Here is a 22,133-nt window from a genome sequence, read left to right as displayed (position 1 = left end):
TCCCTTCACCCTGCTGGCTTTACTCTCTGCAGCCCCACAACAACCCCTATTACAGGGGGCATCCATAGCTGAACTCCTTCCTGCTGAAAGAGGAACCTTGGGCAGCTGCTGCTCAAATTCCCACTGTTTTCATCTTCTTTGTTCCAGGCCTTGCAGTCAGTCAGGTCTACACTGCATATCCCAGAGGTGCCAGCCATAGCACGTAGCTGAAGGAGAACATTTGCTATCACCAAAAGGAATTTTTACCTAGTTTCACCTTCCTGGATGTAAAAGTAAAAGGCCAGGCTGGATTTTCACACTGCTCATTTACCTCACTGTTATGGAGCACGGGGTGCTCACACAGGATGCCCAGGAAGGTGCTAGAGGTGTCTAGACCAACAGACTGGAAGAACATCTATAGAGGATCTACACTGAAAAGCAGCCACATGCCCATCGTCCTTCCCCTTGCAGAGAACCCTGGATCTCTAACCCCAGGGGAGGTGACCATGGAGCTGGCTGAATGTACGAGTGCAGCCTGTTACCTTAGCTCCACCCCTGTTGGTGCAAGTACCCAGGTCAGAGTGCCTTCCAGCTTGGGCTCCCCTGGCTCCTATGGCAGCTGGCTCTGTGGACTTCCCACTCTCTGCAGTCAGACAGCACAAGGAAGCAGCCACTCAAGGACTCGCCCCACCAGAAGCAAGCTGAAAAATTCGCTCTTGGTTCTCCTGGGAAACAAATTCAGAATTTTTTCTCCCACAATTTTGATTTTTGTCCTGATTCAAGAGGATTTTTTGCCCCCCAAATTTGAGATTTCCATGAGAGGGAAATTCCATTCTCCAGCCTGCTCTCGTTGGCACCATCGTTAGCACCTATCACCCCTCCCCAGGACACTAACAGTTCCTCCTTCTCTCAGTATCCCCTCTTCAGCACTTTCCTATCGAACCAAATCAAACCCCTCCCACTATCGCTCCCCAGGGGCCTGGAGCAGTACTGAGGAGCCTGCAGGTGAACCAGAAAGGTGACGGCTCTGCAGAGAGATCAGTTCAGAAAAACAGGCTGGGCTGGAAGTTCCTGCAAATTACCCAGCTTCTCCACCCCAGCTTCTCCACCCCACACCCTGTAGGACCCAGGGGGCTCAGCCTGCACAGGGTGTCTATCAGAGGCAGGCTGAGGAGGAGGAGCAGCAGCGAGGTCTGTGAGCAGAAGGTCCTGCAGCAGAGAAGTCAGCAGACCTCTACAGCCCTCCCTCTCTCCCCACCAACATCTGGCCACTTACTTACTAGTGGTGCCTTCAGGGAATCTGATAGCCTCTCCCCAACTCCCATCTCCTGAGTGACTCCTGCACTGGAAATGGAGAGGGGCTGCAGGTGGCAGATATCCTCTGTCTTTGGGGCTGTGCCTGGTAGGGCTGCTGCCCTTCCTGCCTCCAAGCCCTGAAGGCATCCTCGGGGCCCAGGGAGTGGCTTGATCCACTTTCCCGCCGGACAGTGCCACTCCACCAGCCCACATTAAAACCAAGGGTGATCAGCCCCGCATAAGGTCTAGCTTCAGAGCTAGGGTTACAGATTGTCCCATTCATAGCAGAGACCTCCCTCAACCTCCTATGTTGCTGTCTGTTAAAACAGCCGTTCATCTGATAGCCATGTAAGGTTGTCTTGGGAGGAAGGGAAGGTAATACCAGTTCCCCACATGGGTGCTTGCACATACACCGGCACACACACACAACTGCACACACACAGGTGCTCACACACTCAGACACGTGTGTGCTTCATTCCAAAAACGCCTACTCAGAATCCTAGAAGATTGGCCAAATTGGAGGATTGGGCCAAAAGAAATCTGATGAGGTTCAATAAGGATAAGTGCAGGGTCCTGCACTTGGGATGGAAGAACCCAATGCACAGCTACAGACTAGGGACCGAATGGCTAGGCAGCAGTTCTGCGGAAAAGGACCTAGGGGTGACAGTGGACGAGAAGCTGGATATGAGTCAGCAGTGTGCCCTTGTTGCCAAGAAGGCCAATGGCATTTTGGGATGTATAAGTAGGGGCATAGCGAGCAGATCGAGGGACGTGATCGTTCCCCTCTATTCGACATTGGTGAGGCCTCATCTGGAGTACTGTGTCCAGTTTTGGGCCCCACACTACAAGAAGGATGTGGATAAATTGGAGAGAGTCCAGCGAAGGGCAACAAAAATGATTAGGGGACTGGAACACATGACTTATGAGGAGAGGCTGAGGGAGCTGGGATTGTTTAGCCTGCAGAAGAGAAGAATGAGGGGGGATTTGATAGCTGCTTTCAACTACCTGAAAGGGGGTTCCAAAGAGGATGGCTCTAGACTGTTCTCAATGGTAGCAGATGACAGAACGAGGAGTAATGGTCTCAAGTTGCAGTGGGGGAGGTTTAGATTGGATATTAGGAAAAACTTTTTCACTAAGAGGGTGGTGAAACACTGGAATGCGTTACCTAGGGAGGTGGTAGAATCTCCTTCCTTAGAGGTTTTTAAGGTCAGGCTTGACAAAGCCCTGGCTGGGATGATTTAACTGGGAATTGGTCCTGCTTTGAGCAGGGGGTTGGACTAGATGACCTTCTGGGGTCCCTTCCAACCCTGATATTCTATGATTCTATGATTCTAAGATTAGGGCTCGAAGAAACCTCAGGAGGTCATCTAGTCCAACCCCCTGCTCAAAGCAGGACCAACCCCAACTAAATCAAGTGCTAAACTGCGTTGGACCTAAATCTGTTTTGGTGACATCCACACGATACCTGGTGCAGCGGGGTGGTGCAATGGCTTTACCAGCACTCGTCAGGGATAAGCTGCAGAACTCACCCATGGGTAATGCACCCGTCCCAAACAGGAACTGGAAAAGCTCCATGCCACACGGCCATGTACGGATATGTGCAAACCCAGTGTGTGACTCGCAGTTTGTACTTGGAGCTACAGTCGGCAGCTCCAGCACAAGAGCAGGTTGTTAACTGTTGCTTGGCTGAGGAAAAAGCGATGAGCCAGTTTGTGCAGTTGTCCCCCAGTCCCTGTTGCTGATCCCCCAAATCCCATCTGTGTCCGGAGGGGCACCCTTTGCTCATAATTAGGCCTAGCTAGGGGGCAGCCAACAGGGCATGGTGAAGGGCTCCTTGAAGGCTGTGTCTCATCACATGCATCACCAGTGCCGCCTGAGGATGACATTTTCCCTTGTTACAGGGAGCAGACTCTGGTCAGTGACTGAGGGCACACGGCTCTATGTATGTTTCACTGGGTCCTGCTTCGCCCCATGCGCCCCACTGCCTATTGTTCCTGGTTACCACCACTGCTCATTTCTCTGTTGTTTATTCAGTGAAGTCAGAGAGGGTCTCCTCAGGCTTTACAAACCCCTTTGCCCCTCTGCCCATCACTTGCTGAGGTGGGAAGCATCAGTTTGGAAGGCCAGGGTCTTTTGAAATCTATCTAGACGGTGGCTAGGGACACATTTTGTTATGTAATTGGGAAGCACCCCTCCTGGGTAACCCAGGGGAGAAGATCAGGATACCTGAAACCAGCCTATTTTGCTGCCAAAGCCCCTGGCCAAAGGCTGTTCCATATGGATATATTTCCTTACTTACACATTCACCTCCTTCAGTGCCTACAGCGATCTGCTGGCAACGGCAGGCTGCACCGATGCTTCAGGCAGTCTTGTGGTGTCAATGCCAGCTCCTGACCTGTGACTGCCTCTGAGACAGACATTCCCCTCCGGCTCGCCTCCCACCGGGCCATTCACAGGGCTAAAGCGGAGACGCTGTCCAGACTTTGCTGATAAATAGTTTGTCACGTCTGAAGTTGGTTAAATAATTCAGGGAGTGTGTTGAAATGCCCTGTTGTATACATGAAATCTTTCTACGACACTGTGGAGGGGTTTCAACATCCTAATGAGCCCATTTCGAAGTCAATACAATTAGTGGCAGCTACGCAATGGTTCAAATTAATCTGGAATCAAAATGCAAGCGATCTTCAGTGCTCAAACGGCAAGATCCCATCAAAGTGATTAGTTATTATCCAGGATGGAAATAAAATGATTCATTGGGATGCAGCTGGCTGCTGTTTGACATCCCACCATTGATTTGATCTAACAAGTGTTTAATGAGCACAGGGACTTGACATACCTAAACTGCAATTTTTTGCATAACCTATTCATAGTGCATTCTGGATGTTTTCATGGAAAACTGACCTTTCCAGAGTCATCCTCAGTCACATTTAACTGGCAGCATATGAGTTATTTGCCTCCCTGTTTGAGGAGTCTCAGGCATGCTGCACACACAGATTACTTATGAAACGATAGAATAGGAGGGTCGGTAACCTCCAGCTCAGAGGTGTTCAGTTTGATGTTTTGTATCCATGTTGTGCTGAGGCTGGGGGTGCCAAAGGTAAGCCCTGGAGCACGTTGGAGCAAAATACCTTTCCACTGATGGAAGGGATTTATTTTGATTGCAGATACAGAGTACAGAAATGGCCAGCGGTCAGTTCAGAAATTACCAGCTAAAGGAATAAATCAATAGTCTTGGGTGTGAGACAAGAAGTCCTCAGTCCAGTGGGCCACCAGCCAGAACCACAGGGGGAACCCACAACAATGGACCACCAGCCAGAACCACAGGGGGAACCCTCAACAAGGGGCCACCAGCCAGAACCACAGTGAGAATAGGAAACAGAGGCCACTGACCAGTACTACAGGGGGAATCTGAGATAGAGGCCACCTGCCAGTACAACAGGGACCGTCTGGGATAAAGACAACCATCTGGTACCACCGCGCAAATGTGGGATAGAGCCAACCATCTGGTACCACCGGGCAAATGTGGGATAGAGGCAACCAGCCGGTACCACAGGGCAAATGTGGGATATAGGGCTACCAGCCGGTACCACTGGGTGCATGCAGGTAACAGCAGAGTATTGTTTGGTATGCCATATTGAGACCTGAAGCATAGTAAGGTGCTCAGATACCATACTGACCTTGTCTGCACCAGTACTCTTCAAATATTCCACCATTGCACAGCCACTGGTGCGGCACCACGTGAACTATTGCAGGCAGGCTGCCAGGAGTTTTACAATCACGTCATCCAGACCAGCGCTGCGTAGGTTCATGGGGTTATGCATTAGCACTCCCATCCATTGCCTCTGGTGCGGAGCTGGCCCTGGTGCCAGTGTGAAGGTGGAAGACTTGCAGAAAAATGGCTTGCATAGACTCAGCCAGTGTTGAGCTACAAAGCTTGTAACATTAGTGATCTACAACCACCCCAAACCAGAGCAAAATGTTTCGCACAGTGATTTCTGGAAGAGCCCACTTTTGTAGGATCTGTAAGAGGAGTTAGAGATGTCTGCAGAATTACTGGAAATAGCCTGGGGCAGAGTTTTTGTGTGGGGACAGCTGAGTCATCCAGGTTTGTAAAATACATGTCTGGGTGTGATTTTCTGATTTTGTACCAGACGTGTCCCATTGAGGGTCTGGCTTGAACTGACAAGATCAAAGAAAACTCCAGTAAAAGTACACTTCTACCCTAAAAAGTGACTCTGTAATAATGTCATTGTAGGACTCCATATCCATTGTGTCTCATTGCTCCCAGATCTGTTGTGATTAGTTTAACTGTATCAGCCCCACAAACTCATTCTGGGATCTGAGAGGCAAGCTGGGTTCTTTATTTCTCATCATCCCTAGTAACAGATGTTCTGGAGGTCAAATTTCATCAGCTATCCCTGTGATGTCCTAGTGTCTTCAGATGATGTAACCAGTGACACCTGCACAAACCCACTTAAAACTACACAGGTACACAGGTTCCAAAGGGGACAAAGGTATTGCTCTGGTGTAAACTGAGGTTATAATTTGGGGTGCAGAATCTTTATTGTAGGCAATGAGGGTGAGATGAGAAAAGCCTGTCTGACTCAGAGCCCAGGCTAAGTTTGTGGGGCTGGGAGTTGGCAATAATACGCTTTTACCTGCAAACTGAGAATATCTGATTTGGCATCATTAAGAATCAGTGAATATTGGAACCCACATTGCCAGGTTTGCAGGGCTACTTTTCAGGGTGTGAAACGTTTGCAGGGCTACTTCTCTAAGGTTATCAGTCCATACTTTGTCTACCCATGGTTCAACACATCCGGTAAAGCAAAGACCTGCCATACCTCAGCAGAGCAGGATGAATGGAATCTGTCCTGGGAATTGGGATATCCTCAAGCAGCTATTATCTGGTACAATCAAAACCACAGAGCTCACAATTCAAGAGAGAAAATGTAAGTAAAAGAACATTTGTATAATACATTAGTTGAGATCTTATAAGTTCTAGTACTCAGTGACCCTTTCTTTGTTTCATTGGGTAGTTGACAGATTGAGGAGGGAGATCAAAGAAGAGACTATACCTCACCAACACAAAGTTCTATGGTTTGAAAACTTTGGATGTGTCCCCCGATCTTTTGCACTTGACTGAGAGTAGAGGCCTTTCTCCTGGTTTGGAGAATACATTGTATAGTGATTTTATAGACTTTAGTGACAAGCAGTGATGCATCACCCAGTGGAGTGTCATACAAGAATCATAAATCACAATCTCCCAGGAACTTGTGAATGTCAGGCACTTGAATTCACTGATGTGGTATCCATGGTGCTCTGCCATGTCTCACATCCCCATCTCCTTCCCAAAATAGCCTAATTCTAAAATATTATTCAGCTCTTGGAGTGCTGCCATAGCACAGGAGACAGTTGAGAAAACATAGAAAATGTGTCTTCTAGTACAAAGAAATATTAAGATGCACTTTCTGAGGCTCCGTTCAAACCAGAGACAGAAGCTACTTTCATGATACCATAATAAATGGGGCAGGACAAAGCTGTCGGGTTAATAGAGGGTGAGGTAGTGCAGTCACCTCACACACTGGAAGTCACCCATGATGAAGCCTCAACATGAAGCTGTATTTCTACAAAGAAGAATTGTATTGGACCCTTTCAAATTTGGAAGCAAATCTCTCAAAGCTACACTATGCTTGCTGGGACATAGTCTCTTTTGCCTACAAGTACAATTATTCTGACAATTAGAGCCAACAGGAAATTTTCAAACAAGAGTGCAATAGACATGCCGGGAAGGATTTTCAAAAGCTCCTAAGTGACTTGAGCACAAGTACCACTGAAAATGCTCCTAAGTCACACCTACCTGTTGCATCCAAAAAATCCTGTATTCAGAGCACAGACAGACAGTTATGGCTGCAAATAGATAATGTCACACACAGACATTTATGTGCCCACTTATTGATTTATACAAGCAAATATGGCAGTTTGCATGTGCAATCAGTACATTCACTTTTCAGACACATCAGTGTTGTGTAAACTTAAAAAATTTGCCCTTAAAAGTTAACCACACTGAAATACCATTTAAATGTGATATAAACCTGTAGACAGTTTAAAATGAATTCCAAAGGCCAAGGCAAACCGATAGAGAACACTGAAATGATTGACTTCATACACAACTAAGGCAGGCAATTTTCTTCAAGCAACAAAAGTCACTTGTCCACTTTGAAAAGTATGTTTCTATCTTCACGACTATCAGTTATAGTTTACATATAGATTATCTATTCTCCCATCTTCTTATTGATGGGGAATGTATTGTGTGGAACTCGCAGGAAAGCCAACAGCAGATGTGTATAAATCATCTATCTGCACATCTAAGGAAGAATAGACCCCCCTGAGCCTCTTCAGTTAAGGAAGGAAGGTAGATTTTATTTTAAACATAGAAGTAACTGAACAATATTGTACAGTAAATTGATTAAAGATCAACTAAAATATCTGAGAGGGAGGAGCATGTTGCCAGGCCCTGCCCAGGGGATTCCAGCAGTTAGTCCCATGTGCTCTGGACACACCACTCCGTGCTCTGCACCCCAGCCTGGGTGCACTCCCCATGCTCATCATCTCAGCTTAAACACGTATCCCATCATGCTCAGTGTGAGCTCAGGCCCTGCTGGATATGAAATAACAATAAACCCCCATTTCTGAGGGAGGCCTCATGTGTCCCACCATCCACATGTCCTTCCTTGCCCCTTTTTAGCCCCCTGCCCCCTGGAAGGTTAGTGGTGTGTCCCTCTGCTTCCTCCTCGCCAGTGCTCTGCCCAGGATGGAAGTGCATTACATGTCCCATGGGTGCTGCCTCAGCCTCAATAAACTTTATTTAAATACACACAGACATACACAGACAATATACAGATATTTGTTTCTTCTCTGAAAGTTCTACAGGACTGACACCGCTTTGGATGACACTCATGGAGAATTTTAAAAAGTGCAGCAAATGTATGAAAAATAAAACTCTTTTAATGGTGGTCATCCACCGAAACAACAATGGATGCATGTTCAACCAGGCGGGCACATGGACACAGCTCCACACATAGTACATTGGCTCTGTATAAGCATCTCCACATACATTGTGTCTATATAAATGTACAACAGTCTCATAAGACAGCAAGGAACAAAATCAGATTAGTATGGACGTGGCACACCCTTGCTCTCCCAGCTATATGATCCACTGTCCATGTACTAATGTGACTTTGCTAGAATATGGAATGTAAACACAAAACTGGTTCAAACAGACATTTGCACCATCTACTATAGAAACCCCCCACATATGCAACAATGTTATAAAAGGAAAAGTCATCTAGGGGTTCTGGTGACAAGTTACTCAACACCAGCTCCTGCAGATTTGTTATCACCATAACTCCTAAACAGGATTATATGTTTGCTTATCTAATATAGCTACAGCTATCTTTCAACATAGATTGTATGTACAGTACATATACACAGAACATACACAACACACAATATGTATATTTAGGTGTTTTCATGTTTGTACAGTATATCACAGATTATGTGAACACAAAATATATGTACGTGGACCTGTGAGAAATCATTTTATAAAATATTTGTAATACCAAACCAAAAAAACCAACAACAACAAAAACAAATCCCCAAACCTGGAAATCAGTTGAATAAACAAAAATCCCCATTCTTGAAATGGGGCCACCTACCCCCTTGGGTGGCATTACAGACCTTTCTGTTCCCAAGATAAAAGCAGCAGCAAGAGGGTCAGTTTGCATCTATGCTCCCAGAAAACACAAAGCAATACAAGTTGTCAGATTGCAAACTCAGAGTGGTGTCTGTATTCCCTAATTCTGCACTCTCCCTCTCTCCCTCACTACGGTGTAAGAGACTCTGCCAGCGGCACAATATTTAACCTGCAACAAGATGTACTAGAATAAATCTACTGACTGCAGTCCAGAACTGTTGTCTCCTATCACTTAGAACCCAGCTTCTGAATTATAGCTTTTTATTTAAAACAATCTTTTTATTTAACAAAAAATTGTTTCCACTGTACCCTTCACGTGTCCTCTTCCTAACGTGACAAACCCGGAGGAGATGAAATTGTGGAGATCTGGCCCTCCACTTCGATAAATATCCTTCCCATAGTGACCTGCCAAGGCAAATGACAACAAGCAAGGCATTACTCAACATATCCATTACACTATGCATCCACATTAGCCCCAAGTCAATGAGAGCCAAAGCCCCGTCATATAGTGAGACAATAAAAAGCAAGCGAGGACGTGAGAGGCATAGAGAGTTCAGAGAGCAGGAATATCTAAACACAACACAAATAGAGTGTGAATTGCAGAGGAGCTGCCAGGGGTTACAAACACTTAACTGATACCAAAATAGGTTCAAATACCAAAACCATGGACTCAAACACCCCACACTTTAGGAATTAGGCCCATCTTTAGATGAAAGATTCAGCAGCATTGGGACGAGTATCCCAAAGTGAGCAAAACTATCCAGACCTTTGAGACTGAGAAACTGGGCTGGAAATCTTGTGAGAAACAGCTCTGATTCTTCCCGATGCCATCTAGGCTGGGGGAACCCTAAATACACCATTCCTGATGTGTATCAGTGCTTCTGCTTCTGGTCTCAAATATTTTGAGCTTCCAGGCTTGTCTCACTGAAAAGTGACATTGGTATAGCTATGTCTCTCCAGGATGTGAAATATCCAGCCTGACCTAACCCCTGGTGTAGACAGTGTTAGGTCAATGGTAAAATTCTTCCACCAACCTAGTTACTGCCTTTCAGGGAGGTGGCTTATCTACAGTGATGGGGGAATGCCTCCCGACACTGCAGTAAGTATCTGCACTGAAGTGCTAAAGCAACTGCAGCTGTGCCATTGTAGTGTTTTAAGAGTAGACATAGCCTCAGAATTACTCTGAGTTTAGTTAGAGTTCATGAGGAAACTGTAGATGTCTCCCTATGCTATCCAAATGGGTTTCCCTGTCCCTATTAGAGATGTGGCTGGAGAACCTGCTTCTTAGCTTTGACTTGTTCTAGCTGAGACAATGACATTGGACATTGGAGGAGGGGGTCCCCAGACTCCTTCTTACTGCTTTTGCTGGCTGAAAAGCACTTCCTTGGTGCTGCCACCCAGTTGTGACAGTTAACACACAGGAAAAAGCACACCCCTGACATTGGCTGCCTCTTTAATACCCAGAGATTCTGCCTGTGCCTCCCCGAGACTATGTGTCACTCTGACACAAGAGCAAAATCAGCTGCTTGTGAACGCCTCCCTTTTCCATGTTTTTAATTCTTCTGTTCCTCTTCTTGAACAGAGTCGCAAATGAGACTGGAGCCAGTGGGAGGAGAGGGAAGCATGGTTCAGCGGGGCACAGCAGTTTTCTTTTTTGTCTGCATTTTCGTGATGCCTTGGAGTCTAGCTACAACAATGACTGACACGCTATCCGTGCCTAAGACAGGCAGATATTTTTTTCATGTAAATAGGGATAAAAAAGAAATATGCACATATGCTATTACATCTAACTGATGGCTGTGATTTATACATCGCCTCTGAGCAACTGCTTGAGTCAGAGATCAGGCAGTGAAAGAGTATGAAATAGTACAGACTGACTGGAAGATTAAAAGATTGTTTGCTAGTTTGTTCTCTAACCCTTGCCACCCCCTCTTTGGTGCAACATACGAGTTAAACTGAGAGTTTCCCATGATAACAAAACAACATCATTTGAACAGAAATCATGTTTCCTCAAGAGCAGCCTGTCTCAGGACAGTTCAAATGCCAGTAGTTATTTCTTTTTACAGATACATTACGGGATGATGTGTCTATTTTATGTATTCCTTTATTCCCACTCACTTCTTGTCATTTCTCATGGCCTCCCAATGTAAAATTACTGATATATGAGCTCTCACTTTCAAAAGTGCCTAGAGGAGAGCTAGCGGGACAATCATAGCAGCTATTATTCACACAGACATTTTTATAATCACCACTTGATTGGAATGGTTCACACTGAAACTGAATGCCATTCCCAGTCCATCCCTTCTCTGCAGGCCCAAGAGCTCAAGGAAGTACAGATGTGGTGTGTAGAGAAAGCAGAGGTATGTGAAATACTCAGGGAAATGAAAAACCAGGCAAAATCCTGGCTTATTTCACATTTTGTGACCTACTCACAAATAGCTTCTTTTCTGAAAAAAAAAATTTTTGTTTACAGACATGTATTTTTCCAAATGCAAAGGGGCCAGTTTTGAAAAAACCTGATTTTGTGTCTCACCATTGCAGGAATTATCCAATGACTGGAAATACAAAAGTAGCCATTCCATTGATGTGCTAGGCACAGCAAGAGGGCAGAAATGTTCATGCCAAATACTTCAAGAAGATGCTGGATTTTTCCCAGCTCTCCCGGTCACCCAGCAGGTTTCATAGTGTGTGGTACCACTCTCATCAGCTGGCATCAGAAGGGGTTGGAAATATGGAGAAGCACTGCCTGGAATCATCACCCCCAGAATTAAGACTTCATCTTTGCCAGAGCCATGATATTCTCAAACCAAAATGCAATTCCGAGATTCTCCTATGGTTTTGCCGCCATGAACAGGCAATTACTGGGTAAGACTCCTCCAGGAATGTTTGCGACGTGTCTGTCTGCACAGCTCCAGTGGTCTGGAGTGACAGAGTAAGGTGGGTTTTTTAATTGTGTTAAGGAATCTTGATTGGAAAATAAAGAGGTCTGGTGTTTTTTTTAAGCACAGGCTGACCCTGGGACTTCTTGCCCTTTTCTCTGTAAATTTTATGATTTCTGCAATTTCTCCCCTGTCAAAGCCAAGACGTTCCTCATCTTTGGCTTTAACAATCAGACAGCCTGCCCTCCCTGCCTACAGTGACCAGATAGCAAGTGTAAAAAATTCGGACGGGGGTGGGGGGTAATAGGTGCCTATATAAGAAAAAGCCCCCAAAATCAGGACTGTCCCTATAACATCAGGATATCTGGTCGCCCTATCCCTGCCTACTGTTGGTGTCTGTCCCTTTTCTTTCACTTTTCATATATTCTGCTATAAGCTGTAGGTCTAAGGCAGCCTTTCTCAAATGCGGCAACCAGGGGATTTTTCTGCAGTGCCCAGGAGCTCCAGGGGCAGACCTCAGCACCCCCCACATGTCTTCAACCACAGGACTCTGGGGTCAGGCTTCAGATCCTCCATCCCTCCCTTTTTCAGCCACGGGACTCTGGGGGTGGGCTTCAGGAGGGCTGACCTTTCCAGATGCTGTGGTCAAGAGGCAAGAAGCGGGATGAGCCTGGGGTGTGAGGCTGCCTGGGTCACTGGCAGGGATTAGCAGGGCCTGGGTGGAGCTGGGGAGCCCAGTGCTGTGGGGGGAGGTCCTGGGGATGGGGGGAGGCAGCGGGGGCCAGGGGCCCCAATTACAACTGTACATTATTTTTATTATTGAGTCTTACATAAATAAATTACAATGATTTGGACATCTCTATGTGCACATTTGTTTGTTTTTCCTAAAATTAATTAAGTATTTTAGGAAAATTTGTCAGAGCAGCCACCAGCAAGAGTTGCTGGCCATACACTGTGGCCACCAAAAAATTGGTTGTGAGAATCCCTGGTCTAAGGAGTTCTTAGGTTTTTGAGCCTTGAGCCATGGTGTCTCCTGGGTTCATATCCCAGCTGTCCTGTGTGTGGTCACTTCCTGTTCCCGCTGCTGGGAAGGAGTGAATCTTTGCTTGTCAAACTGCCCTCCCCTCCAGCTCCCCACTCATCAGCCTGCCCATGCGTGGGCATCTGACCCGCCCAAAAGAGGGCAGAGCATAGGCCTGACACAACTACCCCGCCCCCATCCCCTCTGACCAGAATAGAGTGAGCCTGTCCCTTTACCTTGGTCTGTCCTCTCTCTGTTGTCTGTCTGTTTTTCTTTGGTTGGCTGGGGACATTCTTTTAACAAAATCACAGCTTCGCAGGTAAGCTGAGCACTAGAGCTGGGCAATAACTGGTTGTTCAGCTCACTGGCATTTCCAAAAGAAATGGGAAACATATTTGGTTTGAGTTGAACCAAATCCAGCGCTAGACCATAAATGACCATTGTGATCGGCCATTTTGACCTCCTGCGTAACACCGGCCAGGGACTTAACCAGGGACTCCTGCATCAAGCTCAGTCACTACTAGAGTATCTCTTTGAAAAAGACTTCTAATCTTCACTGAAGTTTTTGGGTGCCTTGTTTGCCAGGTACTGTGTAGGGTTCCTCCAGTCTGAGGTTCCTTGGGATGCTCACAGGACATTTTCCCTTTTCATCTCCACCCCAAGAAAATCAATTAATTTAAACCATTGTATCCTACAGCAAGTGTCCACACAGAAAGCCACCTCCTTTGTTGTCCCCCCTGTCCCCAAGCAGTGGGTGGTGCATTCCAGTGGACAGGGTAGTTCAGTAGGACTCATGAAGACACAGGTTCTATTCCTGACTCTGCAGCTGGGTGACCTGGGGCAAGTCACCTCGCCTCACTGTGCCTCAGTCTCCCCATCTTAAAAATGGGTTACCACACTTGTGAAGCACTCTGGGGTCTGTGCTGAAGAAGAGCTATGTTTTATTATTATTAAATCAGCACATTTTTCTTCCACCCTCAAAGCAGTCACCCACATATCTTGATCTCCTTACAGGGAGTACAGTACTTTGTTACACAGTACTCCTCTAGCCAGGCTGAGTCTTTAAGGTCTAGTTCTTTCATTCCATATAAAATCGAACAATGCTGCTTTTGATTACCACGTTCGACTCTCCATCAAATACTCTCTCTCCATCGCGTACACACACACACACACACACACACACGCACGCTTGGGAAGGCCAGTGTGTGGCACTGGAGAGAGACAGGGGGATTAACCCTTATGTGGGTTCCAAAGAGGATGGCTCTAGACTGTTCTCAATGGTAGCAGATGACAGAACGAGGAGTAATGGTCTCAAGTTGCAGTGGGGGAGGTTTAGATTGGATATTAGGAAAAACTTTTTCACTAAGAGGGTGGTGAAACACTGGAATGCGTTACCTAGGGAGGTGGTAGAATCTCCTTCCTTAGAGGTTTTTAAGGTCAGGCTTGACAAAGCCCTGGCTGGGATGATTTAACTGGGAATTGGTCCTGCTTTGAGCAGGGGGTTGGACTAGATGACCTTCTGGGGTCCCTTCCAACCCTGATATTCTATGATTCTATGTTACTGCAATTTTCAACAGATGGAGTTCAAGCACAGAGGAGAATGACTCCCCTCCCAGAAGATGCAGGACCCAGGAAATGCAGAGTGGATGAGTGGTTTTGCTCACCAGACAACAAAGGCAGACTCTTTAGGGCATGCAGAACATTTCTTTGCAACTGCATCCTAAGTAAATTGCATATGGAATGAACTTGGTTATGAATAGCAATTACAACTCCAGTTCTAGGACAACAGAATTATTAGAGCTGAACTAAAATGCTGTTATCTACCTTTCAGAAATGTTATTACTAAATAAGGATTACATTACTCAGGAGAGGGATATAAGGGCTTTCACGTATAGAAGAGAGGCATTTGGTGATACATGTTGGAATTACATGCCACTGTTTATAGGATTCCCTAAAAAAAATATAAAACTAGGAATGAGAGGTCAAGCTCCAAATTGCTTAATGAAAACATCATGCTCACATGCATCTTAGAAGAGCAAAATGTCATGGGGGGTTTTAGGGAATAAAAGATGCAGCCCATCCGTGGTGCATCTCAGTTCTGCAGGAGTCTTCTCACTGGCCAATTTTAAACATTTCAGGGACTGGAGACAAAGTATGTCAACGGCGCAAACAATTCTAAGGTGTGTGTTAGATGCATGCACAGAAAAATGCTATGCATTCCCTTGGAACTGAAAAATGACATCTATTTATCTTGTCAATCCAATGTAGTGATCTCTGAAGGTAAGAAGAGATGCAACTCAGAGCAAAGGAAAATAATTCTATGGGCTAGTGCAGAGTTGCTGAAGAGCATGGAGCACTCAGGCAAAACAGTTATTGCAGCTGACCACCAAGAATCACCCGTTTGTGGAAAGTAGCTGCAGTAATTGGCCAGCATTAGACAGGGCTCCTGGCTGAAGGCTACCCTCCCACAGGGACTTGTTTATAGTCAGGTCAGACATTTTGCTATTTTACCACAGCATGGGAGGGTAGATTACCAGAGATTACAATGATAACAAGGTGCCCCAGAGGGATCACACACAAGGCAGCTGTGCGTTTCTAAAATCTTCTATCAGAAAGGCACGATTAGGGTATTTCTCCAGGTTTAATGGCATTTGTTCCAAGATTGCTGTGTGGATCCCATGCGTGAAAATGCAGCAACAAAGAACCAGGAAGAACTCTGGGTAGGCTAGGGAGAGAGCAGTTTGGCAATACTTCATATCCCTGCCCTTGATCCTGGGGATGCTCTTGTCAACACTCACTTCCCAGTGCACAGAGCTGGAGGTGCTGGAATTGTTCCCTAATCTAAATTACACTTGTAAGGCTGCAAGGCAGCTTCAGGAATACTGAGTGTCTGCCCTAATTCACATACGCTGTGAATATGAATGACCACATCTGCATAAATTCACACCATCTCTCAAAGATTTCTTCCATCTTTGCCTCCCCCTTGAGCTTCCCTATCCTGCCTCCAGCTGGCTGCATCCTCCCTTGAACCTTGAGTTTCTCCCCACCCCTCTCTGCCTCCCCTTTCCTCCCTCAAGTCCCCACCTCCCATCTACCCTCCACCCCACCACACCCCAGAGCTCTCCCCTCATGTGTTCCCTGACCATAAAGACCCTGCCAGAGCACTGACTCTAACTTCAGCCCACCTGTGGCCATAGAGATGGGGCTTGGGCAGCCACTTGCACAGCACCCCCTACCCAGTGCTCTAGTCCTAGCTTTCCGGCCATGGGCATGTCGGGGGCTGTTCTCTAGGCACAGATCCCACTGCTTCAAGGCCTTTGTGATTCTCCTGAAACAGAAGACAGACTCTGGGGTTTGAGCTAGAGAGACAGAGCAGCCCTGCCAGGCTGGCTCTCCCATGGACTGCCAACAGGGACTGTGCCCAGGGGCCTGGCCTGGCTGGAGTGGGGGTGTGGGGCTCAAAAGAAGCAGTGACCTGAGGGCCCAATTTTCAGAGGTGCTGAGCACCTGTATCTAGCACTGACTTAACCTGGAGTTGTAGGTGCTTAGCGCCTTTGAAAATCAGGCCTGTAACTTGACACAAACACAGCACAGGCTCACCACAAACTCCCTGACCTGAGCTTAGCTTTGGGTTCAGCACAGAGCCTGAAGGCAGCGAGCTCTCCAGCACTGCTAGCCACAGTCAAAAGTTTGAGTCAGGTCCCCACAATCATGAGACTGACCTGCAAATCAGGAGAGCTGTTGGTTTTGATAATGCCTTTTTTGGGGGGGATGGGGGAGGTATTTCCCTGCTGGTTTCTGAACATTTAGAGAGCATGCTAGCATTTCTCTATAGCCAGCTGCTTGCTTTTACTGAAAGCTGGGATATTCACATCTTCTGGGCCTTACGAAAAAAGCCAAATATTGCCAGATTCATGAGAAAGTCATTCACTCTGAAGGTCAATAGACTTGGGGTAAAATATTCAAAAGTGCCTGTGTGACTTAGGAGCCTGAGTTGGCCTGAAACTCCATGATTCCCTCTTAATTCAAGGGCAGTCTGGCTTGAGTGCCTCTGCCAATTGCAAGTGTAGCACTATGGCCCTTTCCCTGCTGAAGTCTAGTACTGGATTATAGAGCATGCACAACTTGCCAAGCAGCAGGCTAGGGAGGTCATGTGCCAAAACCAATCCTGCAGCACTAAATTGTACAAACACTAACGATGCATTACTCCCTAATCATTCTTATGCAACCCTCAGTGCATCAAATTCCAAATAAGTAACATGGAGGCGGCTCAGACTGTACGGTTACAGTTTGTACTTCAAGCATTGCCTGGTTTATTTGTACAATTACTATATGTATCTGCATATTCCTCCCCATCAGACTTGATCAGAGAACCCCAGATGTTTGAGTAAAAGTTCATGTCCTTATTTGGCATAACCCAATTCAAGTCTCCCTCTCTCTGAATTGGCCTGAAACTGAACCCAAGCCTCCAATGCGGCAGGTGAGACTTCTGAACACTAATGCTCTGTCTAGGTCTTGTAATACTCTCACCTCCACATTTACTGTACAATATCCCCTTGTGGACATTTAATAGAGATTGAGAACAGTTTTATACCAGTCCAAGAAATCTGGGATAAAAGTATCCACAGATTGGTTTACAAGTTCTATAGCAAGCATCTCATTCACAATTCCATTCTAGAGGTTTTACAGTAATGTCTACAGATCCCTGTTTATTTCTTCTAGCACCCAATTGGTATCATCCACGTCACGTTCTATTGGATTTTCTAGGCTCGGATTTTCAAAGGCGCCTAACGGAATTAGATGGCTAACTCCTACTGAAATTCTATATAGAGTGCAATGTGTACTTAGAGGGCCGCTGTGGTAAAAAAGCTAATCAATTATGCCACCAAGAAGAGGTTGGAAGTTAAAATCCAAATCAATGCAATTGCCCAAGCTGCTCACCTCAATTTGTCATGCGTTGCTTCACCTGTGATTGTTTGTCCCACTAAAAAGTTTTCTAGGTCAAAACAGCTGTTCTTAGCTTTAATAACTTCAAGCGAAATACCACCGCAGGGAAAACAATTCTTCCACCACTTATGTAAAATTGACTAAACATCTAGAAACACTGTGTTATATTCAAATGTGATCAAAATGAGTCCTGTTCTTTACTCAGATCTGGCTAGATTTTCTAGAGCTATGATTTTTCTTACGGTCCAACCCCTGTTCTGCAGACATGAATTACAGGCACAAATCTGAGTAGTTATGCAAAAAGAGTCTGATCTGTGCCTGCAGCTGAACTGCAGATGTCAAATGCGCATGTAATTGAATTCCTCATGGAAAATGTGACCACAAATGTTGTGGGTGCAGTGTGTACCTGCAAAGGAAGGTTGGACTTTCTTAAACTCTGGCTTAACAAAGGGTTATCTCTTGTGATAAACAAAAGATATCAGTTAAACATTGTCTATGTTATGTACGAATGTTAAGCTGCTAAAAGTGGAAAACAACAGTTGCGTAAGTGGCTTATCTATCCATCTTTCCTTTTTGAAAAATGCTACTGGTGCAAGAGAGCTTCCCCATACTCCAAATGGGAAATACTTTTGGAATCATTAATATCTCTTACAATGAAAGAAGCTTTTACGTGAGATAAGTATCTATCCATCCACCCTTATACACACCCATCATCATCTATCTGTCCATCCACAACCATACACAGCCATCATAAGAACATAAGAATGGCCATACTGGGCAGACCAAAGGTCATCTAGCCCAGTATCCTGTGTTCTGACAGTGGCCAATGCCAGGTGCCCCAGGGGGAATGAACAGAACAGGTAATCATTAAGTGATCCAGCCCCTGTTGCCTACTCCCAGCTTCTGGTAAACAGAGGCTAGGGCAAGAGTGGGCAAACTTTTTGGCCTAAGGGCCACATCTGGGTATGGAAATTGTATGGTGGGCCATGAATGCTCATGAAATTGGGGTTGGGGTGTAGGAGGGGGTGAGGGCTCTGTCTGGGAGTGCGGGCTCTGGGGTGGGGCCAGAAAGGAGGAGTTCAGGGTGTGGGAGGGAGCTCCAGGCTGGAACAGGGGGTTGTGGTGTGTTTGGGGGAGAGGGCTCTGGCTGGACGTGTGGAATCTGGGGTGGGGCTGGGGATAAGGGATTTGGGGTGAAGGAGGGTGTTCCAGGCTGGGACTGAGGTGTTCAGAGGGCAGGAGGGGGATCAGGGCTGAGGCAGGGGCATGGGGGTGGGGGTATGAGGGCTCTGGCTGAGGTGCAGGCTCTGGGGTGGGGCCAGAAATGAGGAGTTCAGGGTGCAGGTGAGGGCTCTGGGCTGGGACAGGGGATTGGTCTGCGGCGAGAGGGGGGTGAGGGCTCTGGCTGGGGGTGTAGGCCATGGGCTGGGGCTAGGGATGAGGTCTTTGGGGTGCAGCAGGGTGCTCTGGGCTGGGACTAAGGGGTTTGGAGGGCGGGAGGGGGATCAGAGCTGGGGTGAGTGTTGGGGCATGTGAGGGGGTAAGGAGTGCAGGCTCCAGGCAGCACTTACCTCAAGCAGCTCCCAGAAGCACCGGCATGTCCCCACTCCGGCTCCTATGTGGAGGTGCGGCCAGGCGGATCTGTGCACTGCCCTGTCAGCAGCCACTTCCCCTGCAACTCCCATTGGCTGCAGTTCCTGGCCAATGGGAGCTACCATGCATGCGCAGAGTGGCCCCCGACCCCACTCCCTGGCTGGACCATGGGAGAGGGGCAAGCCCCACATCCCACTCCCCAGCAGGAGCTCAAGGGCCGGATTAAATCAGCTGGTGGGCTAAAATCACCCGGATATCTGCTGGGGGAGCAATACAGTAGTGCACAGACAATCGAAGAAGTTTTTGGAAAGTGTAGGGCACAATTTCCTGGTGCAAGTGCTGGAGGAACCAGCTAGGGGCAGAGCTCTTCTTGACCTGCTGCTCACAAACCGGGAAGAATTAATAAGGGAAGCAAAAGTGGATGGGAACCTGGGAGGCAGTGACCATGAGATGGTCGAGTTCAGGATCCTGACACAAGGAAGAAAGGAGAGCAGTAGAATATGGACCCTGGACTTCAGAAAAGCAGACTTGGCTCTCTCAGGGAACTGATGGGCAGGATCCCCTGGGAGAACAACATGAAGGGGAAAGGAGTCCAGGAGAGCTGGCTGTAGTTTAAAGAATCCTTATTGAGGTTACAGGAACAAACTATCCCGATGTGTAGAAAGAATAGTAAATATGGCAGGCGACCAGCTTGGCTTAACAGTGAAATCCTTGCGGATCTTAAATACTAAAAAGAAGCTTATAAGAAGTGGAGATTGGACAAATGACCAGGGAGAAATATACAAATATTGCTCAGGCATGCAGGAGTGAAATCAGGAAAGCCAAATCACACTTGGAGTTGCAGCTAGCAAGAGATGTTAAGAATAACAAGAAGGGTTTCTTCAGGTATGTTAGCAACAAGAAGAAAGTCAAGGAAAGTGTGGGCCCCTTACTGAATGAGGGAGGCAACCTAGTGACAGAGGATGTGGAAAAAGCTAATGTACTCAATGCTTTTTTTGCCTCTGTCTTCCAAGGTCATCTCCCAGACTACTGCACTGGGCAGCACAGCATGGGGAGGAGGTGACCAGCACTCTGCGGAGAAAGAAGTGGTTCGGGACTATTTAGAAAAGCTGGATGAGCACAAGTCCATGGGGCTGGATGCACTGCATCCGAGAGTGCTAAAGGAGTTGGCGGATGTGATTGCAGAGCCATTGGCCATTATCTTTGGCAATCGGGGGAGGTCCCGGACGATTGGAAAAAGGCTAACGTAGTGCCCATCTTTAAAAAGGGAAGGAGGAGGATCCGGGGAACTACAGGCCAGTCAGCCTCACCTCAGTGCCTGGAAAAATCATGGAGCAGTTCCTCAAGGAATCAATTCTGAAACACTTAGAGGAGAGAGAAGTGATCAGGAACAGTCAGCATGGATACACCAAGGGCAAGTCATGCCTGACTAATCTAATTGCCTTCTATGACGAGTTAACTGGCTCTGTGGATGAGGGGAAAGCAGTGGACATATTATTCCATGACTTTAGCAAAGCTTTTGATATGGTCTCCCACAGTGTTCTTGCCAGCATGTTGAAGAAGTATGGGCTGGATGAACGGACTATAAGGTGGATAGAAAGCCGGCTAAATCATCGGGCTCAAGGGGTAGTGATTAATTGCTCCATGTCTAGTTGGCAGCTGGTATCAAGTGGAGTGCCCCAAGGGTCTGTCCTGGGGCCGATTTTGTTCAAAATCTTCATTAATGATCTGGAGGATGGTGTGGATTGCACCCTCAGCAACATTGCAGATGACACTAAACTGGGAGGAGAGGTACATATGCTGGAGGGTAGGGATAGGATACAGGGGGACCTACACAAATTAGAGGATTGGGCCAAAAGAAATCTGATGAGGTTCAACAAGGACAAGTGCAGAATCCTGCACTTAGGACGGAAGAATCCCATGCACTGCTACAGACTAGGGACCGAATGGCTAGGCAGCAGTTCTGCAGAAAAGAATGTAGGGGTTACAGTGGATGAGAAGCCAGATATGAGTCAACAGTGTGCCCTTGTTGCCAAGAAGGCCAATGCCATTTTTGGCTATATAAGTAGGGGCATTGCCAGCAGATCGAGGGACGTGATCATTCCCCTCTATTCGACATTGGTGAGGCCTCATCTGGAGTACTGTGTCTAGTTGTGGGCCCCACACTACAGGAAAGATGTGGAAAAATTGGAAAGCGTCCAGTGGAGGGGAACAAAAATTACTAGGGGACTAGAACACATGACTTGTGAGGAGAGGCTGAGGGAACTGGTATTGTTTAGTCTGCAGAAGAGAAGAATGAGGGGGGATTTGATAGCTGCTTTCAACTACCTGAAGGGGTTCCAAAGAGGATGGATCTAGACTGTTCTCAGTGGTATCAGAGGACAGAAAAGGAGTAATGGTCTCAAGTTGCAGTGGGGGAGGTTTAGGTTGGATATTAGGAAAAACATTTTCGCTAGGAGGGTGGTGAAGCACTGGAATGCGTTACTTAGGGAGGTGGTGTATTCTCCTTCCTTAGAAGTTTTTAAGGTCAGGCTTGACAAAGCCCTGGCTGGGATGATTTAGTTGGGGATTGGTCCTGCTTTGACTAGATGACCTCCTGAGGTCCTTTCCAACCCTGATATTCTATGATTCTATGTGGCCTACGGGCCGTAGTTTGCACAAA

The 22,133-nt window shown here is 46.8% G+C and overlaps 1 protein-coding gene across 1 annotated transcript in view; it reads right to left on the bottom strand.

The window, feature by feature from the left end:
* The window catches only part of SHISA6 (shisa family member 6), a 392,736-nt gene that overhangs the window by 305,102 nt on the left and 65,501 nt on the right, over window positions 1–22,133 (bottom strand). Inside the window, exon 3 of the mRNA XM_073310637.1 lies at window positions 9,341–9,436. Within this exon, the coding sequence (XP_073166738.1) occupies window positions 9,341–9,436 (96 nt within the window). The remainder of the gene's footprint in view (window positions 1–9,340; window positions 9,437–22,133) is intronic.

The sequence above is a fragment of the Lepidochelys kempii genome, chromosome 14 (genome assembly GCF_965140265.1).
Source record: "Lepidochelys kempii isolate rLepKem1 chromosome 14, rLepKem1.hap2, whole genome shotgun sequence".
Classification (NCBI taxonomy): domain Eukaryota; kingdom Metazoa; phylum Chordata; order Testudines; family Cheloniidae; genus Lepidochelys; species Lepidochelys kempii.
Note: the sequence above shows the minus strand (reverse complement) of the source record. Positions and strands in the feature narration are given on the sequence as shown.